General features: G+C 40.8%; 4 protein-coding genes and 1 long non-coding RNA gene across 5 annotated transcripts in view; 3 read left to right on the forward strand and 2 right to left on the reverse strand.

Annotated features, from left to right (window-relative positions):
* Positions 1-262: 262 nt before the first annotated feature.
* LOC118432011 lies at positions 263-5,076 on the reverse strand. The gene is made up of 3 exons (XM_035843488.1): positions 4,891-5,076; positions 3,673-4,608; positions 263-3,214 (listed from the first exon to the last, which is right to left on the reverse strand). Exons 2-3 carry the CDS (start codon positions 4,562-4,564, stop codon positions 2,760-2,762), a joined length of 1,347 nt encoding a protein of 448 aa, XP_035699381.1. The 5' UTR covers positions 4,565-4,608; positions 4,891-5,076; the 3' UTR covers positions 263-2,759.
* A 105-nt stretch (positions 5,077-5,181) lies between these two features.
* LOC118432018 (leukocyte receptor cluster member 1 homolog) lies at positions 5,182-6,953 on the forward strand. The gene is made up of 2 exons (XM_035843501.1): positions 5,182-5,661; positions 6,134-6,953. The coding sequence occupies exons 1-2, from the start codon at positions 5,259-5,261 to the stop codon at positions 6,634-6,636; spliced, it is 906 nt and encodes a 301-aa protein (XP_035699394.1). The 5' UTR covers positions 5,182-5,258; the 3' UTR covers positions 6,637-6,953.
* Positions 6,785-8,369, reverse strand: LOC118432027. Its single transcript, XR_004833027.1, has 2 exons — positions 8,207-8,369; positions 6,785-7,996 (listed from the first exon to the last, which is right to left on the reverse strand). It is a non-coding gene; the product is annotated as an uncharacterized LOC118432027 (long non-coding RNA).
* A 148-nt stretch (positions 8,370-8,517) lies between these two features.
* LOC118432026 (TIR domain-containing adapter molecule 2-like) lies at positions 8,518-10,485 on the forward strand. The gene is made up of 2 exons (XM_035843515.1): positions 8,518-8,701; positions 9,233-10,485. The coding sequence occupies exon 2, from the start codon at positions 9,513-9,515 to the stop codon at positions 10,374-10,376; it is 864 nt and encodes a 287-aa protein (XP_035699408.1). The 5' UTR covers positions 8,518-8,701; positions 9,233-9,512; the 3' UTR covers positions 10,377-10,485.
* LOC118408689 overlaps positions 10,381-10,526 on the forward strand; it is a 2,339-nt gene continuing 2,193 nt past the window's right edge. Inside the window, exon 1 of the mRNA XM_035809547.1 lies at positions 10,381-10,513. Within this exon, the coding sequence (XP_035665440.1) occupies positions 10,381-10,513 (133 nt within the window). The remainder of the gene's footprint in view (positions 10,514-10,526) is intronic.

The raw sequence follows: 10,526 nt of genomic DNA on the forward strand, positions 1-10,526 counted from the left end.
GTCTTTGCTGCCTAGCTTTATTTATTTACTGTTACACTTGCTAAATAACTTGAGATAGTTACTGAAATGTTTCGATCCATGAGGTAAATGTTTCTGAATAGTGGATGACACATAATATCAGAATGGATATCAAGAATCCACTTTGTGTTGCAGTGGAAAAACACCTTTATAAGATACACAGAGATCCTCTTACTGAACTGTTTAATCACTCAAGGACCTTAGGCTGAATATACTGCACATAAAGGATACAAAATGATACACCTTTAACATTTTGCCACAACTATTTAATCCCATCTTTCTCAGGCAACTTGTCATAATTAGATTACCATGATGTTGGTGCAGTTATTAAGATTACAATATTGCAGTCAAATATGAAGTGTGCATTATAAAAACCAACAGACCAAAGACATTGTTCAGAACAATAACTTGCATTTACTAGCTTTTCCATATGTCCAGTTTCTTTTTAACCATCCATCATTATGTCTTTTCCTTCAGACATCTGCATGTAGAGCAGCTAACAAAATTTCTCGTTCTTCTCTAAGTGGATACAAAACTGATATATAGAAATTGTTTATATGGTCTAGTTTGGCTGATATCTTCCTTAGCATTTTCCCTTATCTCATACAAGACATCCCAAAATGCAACTGCACAGAACATGAAGGAAAAATATATTCCCTTCATGTTCATGAAAGACAATGATGATGCTGCAGTATTGATAAGACAGAGAGATCTAATGAAATTTCAATTTGCAAACATTATGCAACAGATTACTCCCTACAGCATGCTCCTGGTGACACTAACCTGTGTTACACAATCACTGGCTGTTAGGGGCTGATTGGACCAGTAGAAGGCTACATGTACAAGTGTGACTTAGTCAGACTATCAGTGACACCATGCCTTCACCTAATTACACACCGTTGTACCTACATGTACATTCTAGCTCACTTCTTTGTGCTATAATTGTGGAAGTAGAACCATATCTTAACCATCATTCCAGACAGTCAAGCAAACTAACTACTCAATTCAGATTAGACATGACAGGGCATAAACAGTTGGAAAAGGGGAATTTGTCTACGATATTTGCAACATTGAAATAAGTCAACTAAATATAACACAAGCGCCAGAACAAAAGCAAAACTGATAACTTAATTTTGTTTAACAGCTCCATTGATCTCTCTCATTACATCTCTAATGATCTTGCAATGGCTTTACAAATAGTGCAACCATCTCTAACTTTGGCCAATACATGGAGCACAAGCACCACCCCTCCTTATGTTCTGACTGGTATTTCAGTGATCTGATTACCAGTCTTTCAGCTCAACAACCAAGCATTGAGGATAGGGTTGTGGTTAGTTAATAGCAATTCTGGTCAGGCCCTATTTCAAATGGATTAAATCACAATGTAGGAATAAGAAGCTCTCTTCTATAACCTTTAGCACTCCTATATATATTCCTATCAATGTTCCAGCAATAAGTTAGTACATGAGGGATGCCATAGAAGGGCAGGGGTTATCACAACATGCAGACTTAAGTAAGTACATTTTGTGTCTGCATGAGTGTAGTTTGAACTTCCCAAGTAATGACCATTTTGTTTTAAGGCTGTTTGAACGGACATTGATACTAATACAAGTACAAATAATATTCAGTATATCCATAAACCAGAAAAATAGAATACATTAAGACTAGATTTTAAATACTGCACCAACATTCAGTTAAGTTCTGCAAAGTTATCAATCCCCTATTCAGAGATGAACCCACGTCATTTCTCTGAATTCACCTCTCCTTAATGGGCCTTCCTGATGCATTATACACCTATCTTGACAATAGGTGGAAGGATAATCAGCAGTGATTCTACACTATTGCAGGGCCAGAAAGGCATTAACAATAATGAATGATTCAGGCATAGCAAAGGAGTAGGCAAAATTTGATTTAATTTGAACTTGGAAGCCAATGTTGCTGATTTTGGTTGTTAACTCAGTCATCTTAAGCTAACAAAAATATATTTCCAGGTCAAGAAGACTTCAAGTTCAGATCTATTGGATGGACAGGGCAAAAGTTTTGTTTTGTTTACTGCTACTGAACTAGCAAATTTTCATCCCGGGATGGAGGGACAGGTCCTGCACACAGCCCTGCTTTAAATGTTCAATAATCAGCAGTGGCTCTAGACTTAAATGGCCTGATCACTGTCAATGCTGACTGAACATGAATCTGGAGGAGTTGCCCAATCACCTTTTAGCTAAATTCAGCTTTTGAAATGCTGAAATTAACTGCCCAAAAGATGTCTGGACATAATCCTACTCAACACCCTAAATTCACAGCACAGTTATGTGAATCCCTTCTAGTGTGCATACTCCTAGTCTACAGCTTTACAGTTAAATATCAAAAAAGTTTTTACTAAAGCTACAAGCAGTCTTGAAATGTTTAGAAACATATGGAAGTACACCATATTCTTGGCAAGCTGCATCACAGCAATAGTTCACCCTTCAATTACAGTGCTGGAAGGACTGTATCATATCTGTCTTTTGTGTTGCAGTGGCGACATCTAGCAGCACCACGTGACATAGTATTACAAGTTACATCTCCACTAGAGTTTCAATTAAGTATGTTATACACTTGATGTTGCACATACTCCTATTTCCTCACATGATGATAAAAATTGGAAAAAATTACTGTACCTTTCTAGTTGGTCAAAGCTCAGATAATATGTGTAATACTGAATTTTCACACAAATAAAAACATACTACTTCTGGAGTGCCTTTCTATTGGTGATGGTCAAAGTACACCATGATATTGATGGCCCCTGGGGGAGGGGGAGCCATGCCGTGCCGAGGACAATAGCACACACTCAGCAGCTTCACTTTCTCAGGGTCCTCCCTGTACTCGTCCACCAATCCCAGCACCTCTTTCTGATTGATTGACACGATCCCCGGACAGCCTCTCACAATCATTTCAAACAGGCAGTCCTGGAAGACGACCCTGCGAGGGTGTGGGGAGAAGTCCGTCCAGTATTTGATGCTGAAGGTCTTGAGGTTTGGCATGTTGATGCTGGTGGGTCTGAAGTCCGGGCTGTAGTACAGGCGGAGGTGCTGTAGGGTGGGGCAGGCCATGCGGAAGTTGACTCTCCCCGGCAGCTTGTAGTCTAAGGTGGAATCCACCTCCAGCTCCAGTGTGGTCAGGCAAGGGAAGTTGGTGAACAGCCGTTCAAGGGTTTCCCCTACAGGAAAGATCACACAAATTGATATTTGATGAATCATATTCCATCTAGTATATGATTTTACCTCTAGCTATACAGAGGCATAACTGCATAATAAAAAACAATATCATCATGTAAACTACCCATTTGTAGAAATATAAGGATCGTTAGATCATTCTCAATCTTACATGAAGCAAAGGACAAATCCTTAAGCATCATTGTAAGAAAGGTGTGAATTCTGCATAGGAGTTTAGCTTGGCAATTTGCATACTACTACCATAAAAGCCTTAAACTTTATGTTAAAAAGGTACAAAAAGGGAATCCCTACCAAATCTAAGTTATCATTACTACATTAGGACATGCATACATGCATGTTTTAATATGTTTCACAATGTACTTTTTGTAATCATGTTTTTTCTGCAGCAGTATGAATGACCAAATACCAGAGAACATTGTCACACATTTGTTATTGCCCTCACCTGACAGGTGTACATTGTCCTTCAGAAACAGCTGCACTTCCAGGTGCTGCAGGTGCTGGAACTTTAAGAGCAGCTCCAACTTCTCAGGAAGGACCAGCAGCTGGCAGCTGCGCATCCTGAGACTCTTTATCCCTGGGCTCAAGCTGTGAGCCTTCCTCAGCACATCTGACACAAACTCTAACTTTCGTGCAAACGCCTCGCCTCTCGTTGTGCAGATGTCATAACACGTCACACTTAGCTTCTCCAGGTTAGAGCAGTGCTGTGCATCTAGTAGCTTCTTAAGAGTATGCTGATACTGGTCCACGTAAAGTTCGTAGGTCAGGTCGCGGATGGACGCGTTGCGTGAGGTGAGATGAAAAATGTGCTTCTTTCGCAGGCTGAAAGCCTTGCTCTCATTACGATCTCTGCTGGAGAAGAGGAAGTCCGGGAACTTGGAGCTCAGATTCAAGAACCCGGCATCTACACACACGCGGCTCCATAAATGTGGGGTCCTGGCAGCTTGGGAGAAAAAGCGACAAGCAGAGGCTGCTCTACATTTGTCCCTGTCTGACAGAAATGAGAATACTTTTGCTACACACTCTATAGGCAGATCCAATATAGTCTTGGTGCCTGTCCTGACTAGTCTGTAGCCTGTTCTCTGCCATACATCGCTGACAGGTCTTACACAAGGCTTATCATCATGCCCAGCTTCAACGTTTCTCCTGCTAGCTCTGCCAACTGCTAAAGTTTGTGTTCTGGCTCTTTCTTGTGCTCTTCCCTTCACAGTTGGCTGGGGTTGACGACGTCTCGGCCTGCTGGTAGATGCTATAGGGACAACATCTGTCCTTGTCTTCTTCTGATCTGAATCCTCTGAAGGCTGTGAATATGCCTGCTTTCTCTTCTGACCTACCATGGTCAGTTCTGTTTACTCCACTCCTTACAGTGACAAAGGCTTGGCTATATTGTAGTGAGACCAGAAAGAAGGAAGTTAGAAGTCATAGATAGATGTTGAACGTCAACAATTGTTGTCTTTCTAACGTCTGAAAATATATGCAGAATTCTTCCCAACCTTTGACATAATACGTTCATTTTAATATAGCACGCTAGAAGTTGTGCCATGACACATCCTCTCATGACGCTAAAAACGGTCTGAAACATTTCTGTACGATGAATATAGACACACATTTAAACGTGCACATCAACCCATATCTGTGTATTCTGGAAATGGGTGAAACATACCTTAAGACGAACGCGAGGCCAGTTTCTTTACACTACATTTTAGCGGTTTTCTGCCGGTGTGGGCTTGGTCTCAAACCTTCCTGTTTCTTTCCTTCTACAACCGCATCACAACGCTAACATGTAACACAAACATCTTACACTGAAATATAGAAATGAAATAAATGATACTGTTATGGATTATACGAAATATGATACAACAATAATTCTAGTAATATTTAAGGCATCGCATGCTACATCTAAGTTGCAGACCAGATGGTATTTTGTTGCGTATGGCTGCCGTACTACATTGACCTTTATTTTTAGATCCGGTTAGGTCAGTGATCTTGTGTTGTTTTCTTCTTGTACGTGTGTCAAATTTTGTCTCCAAAATGAACATCCTTCCCAAAAAGAGCTGGCACGTCAGAAATAAGGACAACATCGCAAAAGTTCGCAGAGATGAAGCGAGAGCAGCAGAGGAAGAAAAAGAGCGGGAGAGACGGCGGGCGCTGGCCGAGCAAGAAGCCAGAACCGAACTGCTTCGTGCCCGAGCGAGACACCGTTTGGTGGGGGAGGGGGGCAAACAAGCTACTAGTATCCAGGATCAGGACCAGGGTCCCAGCCCTAGCGACGCTAGTGTTACTGGGTCGGAACTTGTCCCGGCCACAAGTGTAGGCCACCAGGGGCATATCAATTTCTTCAAAGATCTTGAAGAAGGTAAAAAGGTCGGCGGCGTCAACAAGGAACACGAGGAAGAGAAGAAGAAGGAACAAGAACAGAGGGAGAAAGACATCGGTATGTACGATCATGTAGTTACATATATACTTAACAGTTATTTGGTAGTTAAATAATTTGTGACCTTCTTTGTAGTCATATGCCCCGGTTTCTTTCTGCTGGCCCCACACCGTTTACCTCACTAACCTCTGCTTGGAGGGAGAAGTATGAGTGGAAAGAATCTCTTTGCCCATTTATCTCCTATCGGTATAATGTTTAGAATAAAAGAGCCAAATACTTGCTCATTGCCTGGGTCGAAGGTTTGTGTGACTTGTAAGTGCACTTCAGAAGCTCATTTAGAATATTGGACAATACATACAATGACTCAATAATAAACAATGATAAAAAGGACATTGGTAAGCATTGTTTATTCTTAGTAATCTTACAAGTTTTACACAGAAAGGTAGCATGATATTGTCTGACTTATAGAAAATGATTGCCATCATATTATCATGCCAATGATGATGCATCATTATTGTACATTTCTTTGCAGGACTCCTTACTTATTTAGGCCAAAGTGCAGTTGAGGCACAAGGAAGTAAACCCTGGTACCTGAACAAGACAAGGCGCGACGACACAGTGAAGAAGGAAGAAGATGAGCAAGACAACTCAGCAGTGTCCAGTTTGGACATGAAAAGGAAGAACTTCCTTGATCCTGTCCATGACATGAACAGATACCTCAGCAAGAAGAGATCCAAGCATCAGGAGGAACACAAACGACACAAGAAAAAGCACAAAGAAAAGGACCGAGACAGACAGAAAAGAAGTGAGACTAGGAGTAGGCAGGGTTCAGTAAGTATTGAGCAGTTAAGGGCAGAGAGGTTAAAACGTGAAGCAGAAGAAAGGGCCAAAACAGAAAGACTGATGGCACTACGAAGAGGAGAGGCGCCAAAACCTACGGAGGAGGAAGTTATGGAGACCTCTAAGTTCAGATACAACTCACAGTTCAATCCAGACTTGGTCCGCAAACCTCGACCAAGATATCAGCCATACTGAAACGCTTATACATATGTAATTTATTATGCAAGAAATTTGCTTCTTCAGCAATGCAGAAGAGATGTTCTAAGTTGTTCAGCAATTCTGAACTGAAATATATATATTCTGTATTATGTAAGCAGTAACTCAGTGAATGCAAGGCTGCAAGCTCAGTTTTTGGCTCTTATATTTGCATTTTTATGAGGAACATAACACAAGTAAATTTGACAAGGTACTGGAGGAATCACTACTTCATGTAAATATTTGTGTAAGAGTTTGCATCAGTTGTTATCAGATGCAGAAGGTATGTTACTTGCTCAGATTAAATGCACTAAGAATTAAAGAAAATCATGTCATGTGTGAGTTACCTCTGGACTGAATTCACATGTAGATAAGATTAATTTAAATAGTATCACATCCAACTAAATAGTGTCAATGCATCACACATATCTATAAGTACCACTAGTATGCATTTTCTTCTGCTTCATGTACAACTTGCTTTGCCTGAAGATTAGCAAAACAAGAACTGATATGAGTTTAAGTGTGCCTTGTGCTAAAGCCTGTGTCCCCTTAGCATGGTCATCATCTTGTTACAAGCTCTTCACAGTCATACTTATTGTTTCTTTCCAAAACTGTTAATATACTCGCACTCAACATGTAATTAACAAGGATCTTGACTGTGTTTTGACCAAGAAATACAAAGAGCATCCTTCTTGAGCTTTAGAAGTTCACTCAACAAAATGTACCGTATAGTTTAACAATAACACACAAGTAGTATCCATTTTTGATTATGAGCTGGGGAAAAAAGTCAAGCACACATTCATAGTCCAGCCATGACTAGGTACTATTGCTAACACTTCTTGACAGTGTCATTGTGTCTTCCATTGGTGACCCCAAGGATTGCTTCAGTCTGTTCCAGAAGTGCCTGTTTCTAAAGTCCACACCAGTCAGTGTCTTTATGGAAGTGGGTACCTCATTCTTTTTTATCCCATCAAAGATGGGAATCACACAGTCTCGTCTCTGTGGGTTATCCAGGGACTTTGTCAAGCTAGCGTGCACTTTCTTCTCGAACCACCTACATTGCAATGAAGACTGTGTCAGCAGCACCAAAATCTTACTGCTATTGTCAACTCCATGCTCAATATTTGAAAACACATCATTGCCAACTTGAAAGTCTCTGTGCTCTATGAATCCCACGTAGCTATCTTCTTCTAATTTTCTATATATATTCTGAGCTGTTTGCTGGTCATCCTTGTGATACCACATGCAGAAATCGTACCGACACTCTGACATGTCTGTTGGGACACTGTGAGACTGATGCAGCGCTGATCTGTGTGACTGTGGGTTTCCCTCCATGTTGGTTGCCATGGTAAAAGCGTGGCTGCAATTGACAAAGAAAACATATCATCATAACATATTATCATATCAGATTTGTTGGGATGCAATCACTGGCATGGCACGACATGACAGGTCCCTGGGTCAACATTGAATTAGTACTCCATAACTTTTAAGTTAAAATATACCGATTACCGGGCAGTAACGTAACGTTACATGTTAACAATAACGTATAGCAGTTTGAATTGATCCCTACCAGACCTTTGACAGCAGCCTTGCCCTTCGTACGTCTACACTTGTCTTGATGTTTGCTCATGAAGCCATCGGTTCATGTCTTAGATCTAAAATTCTGTAATACCACTGGACGAAAGTAAAAAGTCCCCGCCAACTATTGACCTTTGACCCAGTACTGGCTGAGCAGAACCATGGTGGCAAGTACCCGCAGAACGCTAAAGAGAAGTATCAGTAACCATAGAACATCTGTCACAGATATAATCCCGATACTAGTATAATGAAAATTCTGCAAATTTATGTAGGTGTAAAAATAGTAAGTAAATCTAGTCAAATTCTTATCTTACGTATTTGAAGATTTGCGTTTGTGAGAACAGAATGACGTCATTGGTGTTTCCCAACACGGAAGTTGTGCAGCAGAGTTTTGGAGGGGTCGAAACAGGAAAACTACCGGCTAAATCTCAGCAGAATGAACCGATCTAGGGCAGTATTTCGCGATGTCCTTACATTTGCGACGGAGGTAAGTGTACAGCGGGTATTTCTGAATGTTATATTGATATTCTGACGACCCAGGACCCAAGTTACAAACTTCTATTTTAACTTACTAGAATGTAATGTTATGTGTGGAAACGACATCATGTTGAAGAGGTGAACGATGAGGTGGTGTCATGATCAAATTGTCAACGTTATCACAACTTTCAAACATCTGTCCATGCATGTCAGTCATCAGTGCAGTCCTTTTGTGTATATCAGTTTAGCAAAATCTGACTTAGGACATTAATTAGGTTGAAACACCAATTTCCAGAGATGTCTTTTGTATAATTTTATGAAGTCCGGTGTACCAATCCAATGCATTAACTTGTTGTGGGTAGCTAAAACATTTCTCACTCTCAGACAAAGATATTCACATTAACAAATTCAACTCTAATCCCACTGTTATGCTGTCTTTTTGAAGGTTTGATAAAATTGTCATTTTACCCTGTTTGATACCATGTACACTGATGGGTATTTATATAATGTAATTGTTTTCCTCTTTTTAATTTCATTTCAGATGAACAAATATGACTCATCAGATGAGTGTTGACCATGACTGAACTGAATCCTACATTCAGAAGAACACAAGAATTAGTGCACTGAAGGTGTCAAGGACTCTAGAAATATATTTTAAATATTAGTTGTAATGTCAAACAGTGCTTCAAATTCAATCTTCATATAGCAGTAAAGACTCGAAGAGAATCTCTCTTGCAGTCCAAAAACAATCATCAGTGTGCTGACTAAGTGTCACATAAGAGTGCCTTCACAACCCTGGACAAACTTCCACAGCACAGAGGATGGAGACAGTCCCATACCCATTTGGTCCTATTTCTGAGCTGCCCTCGGATGTGGAGACCGATGCTGACCCCGTTCCTGGGTCCTTCATGGTCGAAGATGTCAGCACAGCCTCCAGTCAACCAATGGCTGCAGAAGAAAAGACAATGAGGTCCAGTACAATGCTGGTCAATGGAGAACAAGACAAAGAAGAAGAACATAGCGGATACTTTCACAGTGACCCAGTGCCCATGTCTGCAGGTGCAATGCCCCTTGACATTAGCAGACATGGAGTACAAAGCACTTCATCACCTGCAAAATTTTCATCTTGTCCCGATGCACGAGCACCTGTGCAGATTTCATCTCCTTCAAGTTCAAGTCAACAAGCCGGTGGTCCAGCATGGGAATCAAGAAATCCATCTCAACAAATTGCCGCAATGAAGGAGGCAGGCCAGCATGCCCAATCTTTCTTTCCTTCTACAGATGATGACGACAGGGAGAGAGCAAAATCTACATCCTTGCCTTATCCTAGAGAGGAGATGGGATGTGATAGTGGTCCAGAGGTAGAGGATGATGAAGATGTTGAATTTTATGACTACTTTTTAGTTTTCTCTGAAAAAGACAAAGCGCATGCTAAAAAAATCATGAAACTTTTGACCTCTCATAAGCTAAAAGGATGCTTGCTTGAGAAGGACTTTCCTGCTGGTGCTTCCCCCTTCAAGAATATTGCAGATGCCATAGAGAGGAGTACTTACACAGTGCTGGTGCTCACTGAGAACTTCACCAAGGACCGCTGGTGTGAGAAGAAGCTCCAGACCAGCCTTATGGATGCCATAGAGGATTCTGAGAAGTACAACCAGTGTAATACCAATCATTCCCCATCCTGATCTGATGCCAAGGAAGAAGCTTCCAAGTGAGCTGAAGACAGTTTCGGCATTGGACATGACAAACGACTACTTTGATGATAAGATCAAGAAGACTTTCAAAACAAGGAAACGAGAACAGAGAGAAACAGAGTTGAAAAGTAGACAAGAGTC

This window comes from Branchiostoma floridae, chromosome 2 (assembly GCF_000003815.2).
Source record: "Branchiostoma floridae strain S238N-H82 chromosome 2, Bfl_VNyyK, whole genome shotgun sequence".
NCBI lineage: Eukaryota > Metazoa > Chordata > Leptocardii > Amphioxiformes > Branchiostomatidae > Branchiostoma > Branchiostoma floridae.

Excerpts from the sequence above, each read along its gene's own strand:
- LOC118432011 (XM_035843488.1), bottom strand. The coding sequence starts at position 4,564 with ATGGTAGGTCAGAAGAGAAAGCAGGCATATTCACAGCCTTCAGAGGAT. Across the intron at positions 3,215-3,672 it reads GGACAATGTACACCTGTCAG|GGGAAACCCTTGAACGGCTG; the intron begins GTGAGGGCAATA and ends TCTTTCCTGTAG.
- LOC118432026 (XM_035843515.1), top strand. The coding sequence starts at position 9,513 with ATGGAGACAGTCCCATACCCATTTGGTCCTATTTCTGAGCTGCCCTCG.
- LOC118432018 (XM_035843501.1), top strand. The coding sequence starts at position 5,259 with ATGAACATCCTTCCCAAAAAGAGCTGGCACGTCAGAAATAAGGACAAC. Across the intron at positions 5,662-6,133 it reads ACAGAGGGAGAAAGACATCG|GACTCCTTACTTATTTAGGC; the intron begins GTATGTACGATC and ends ATTTCTTTGCAG.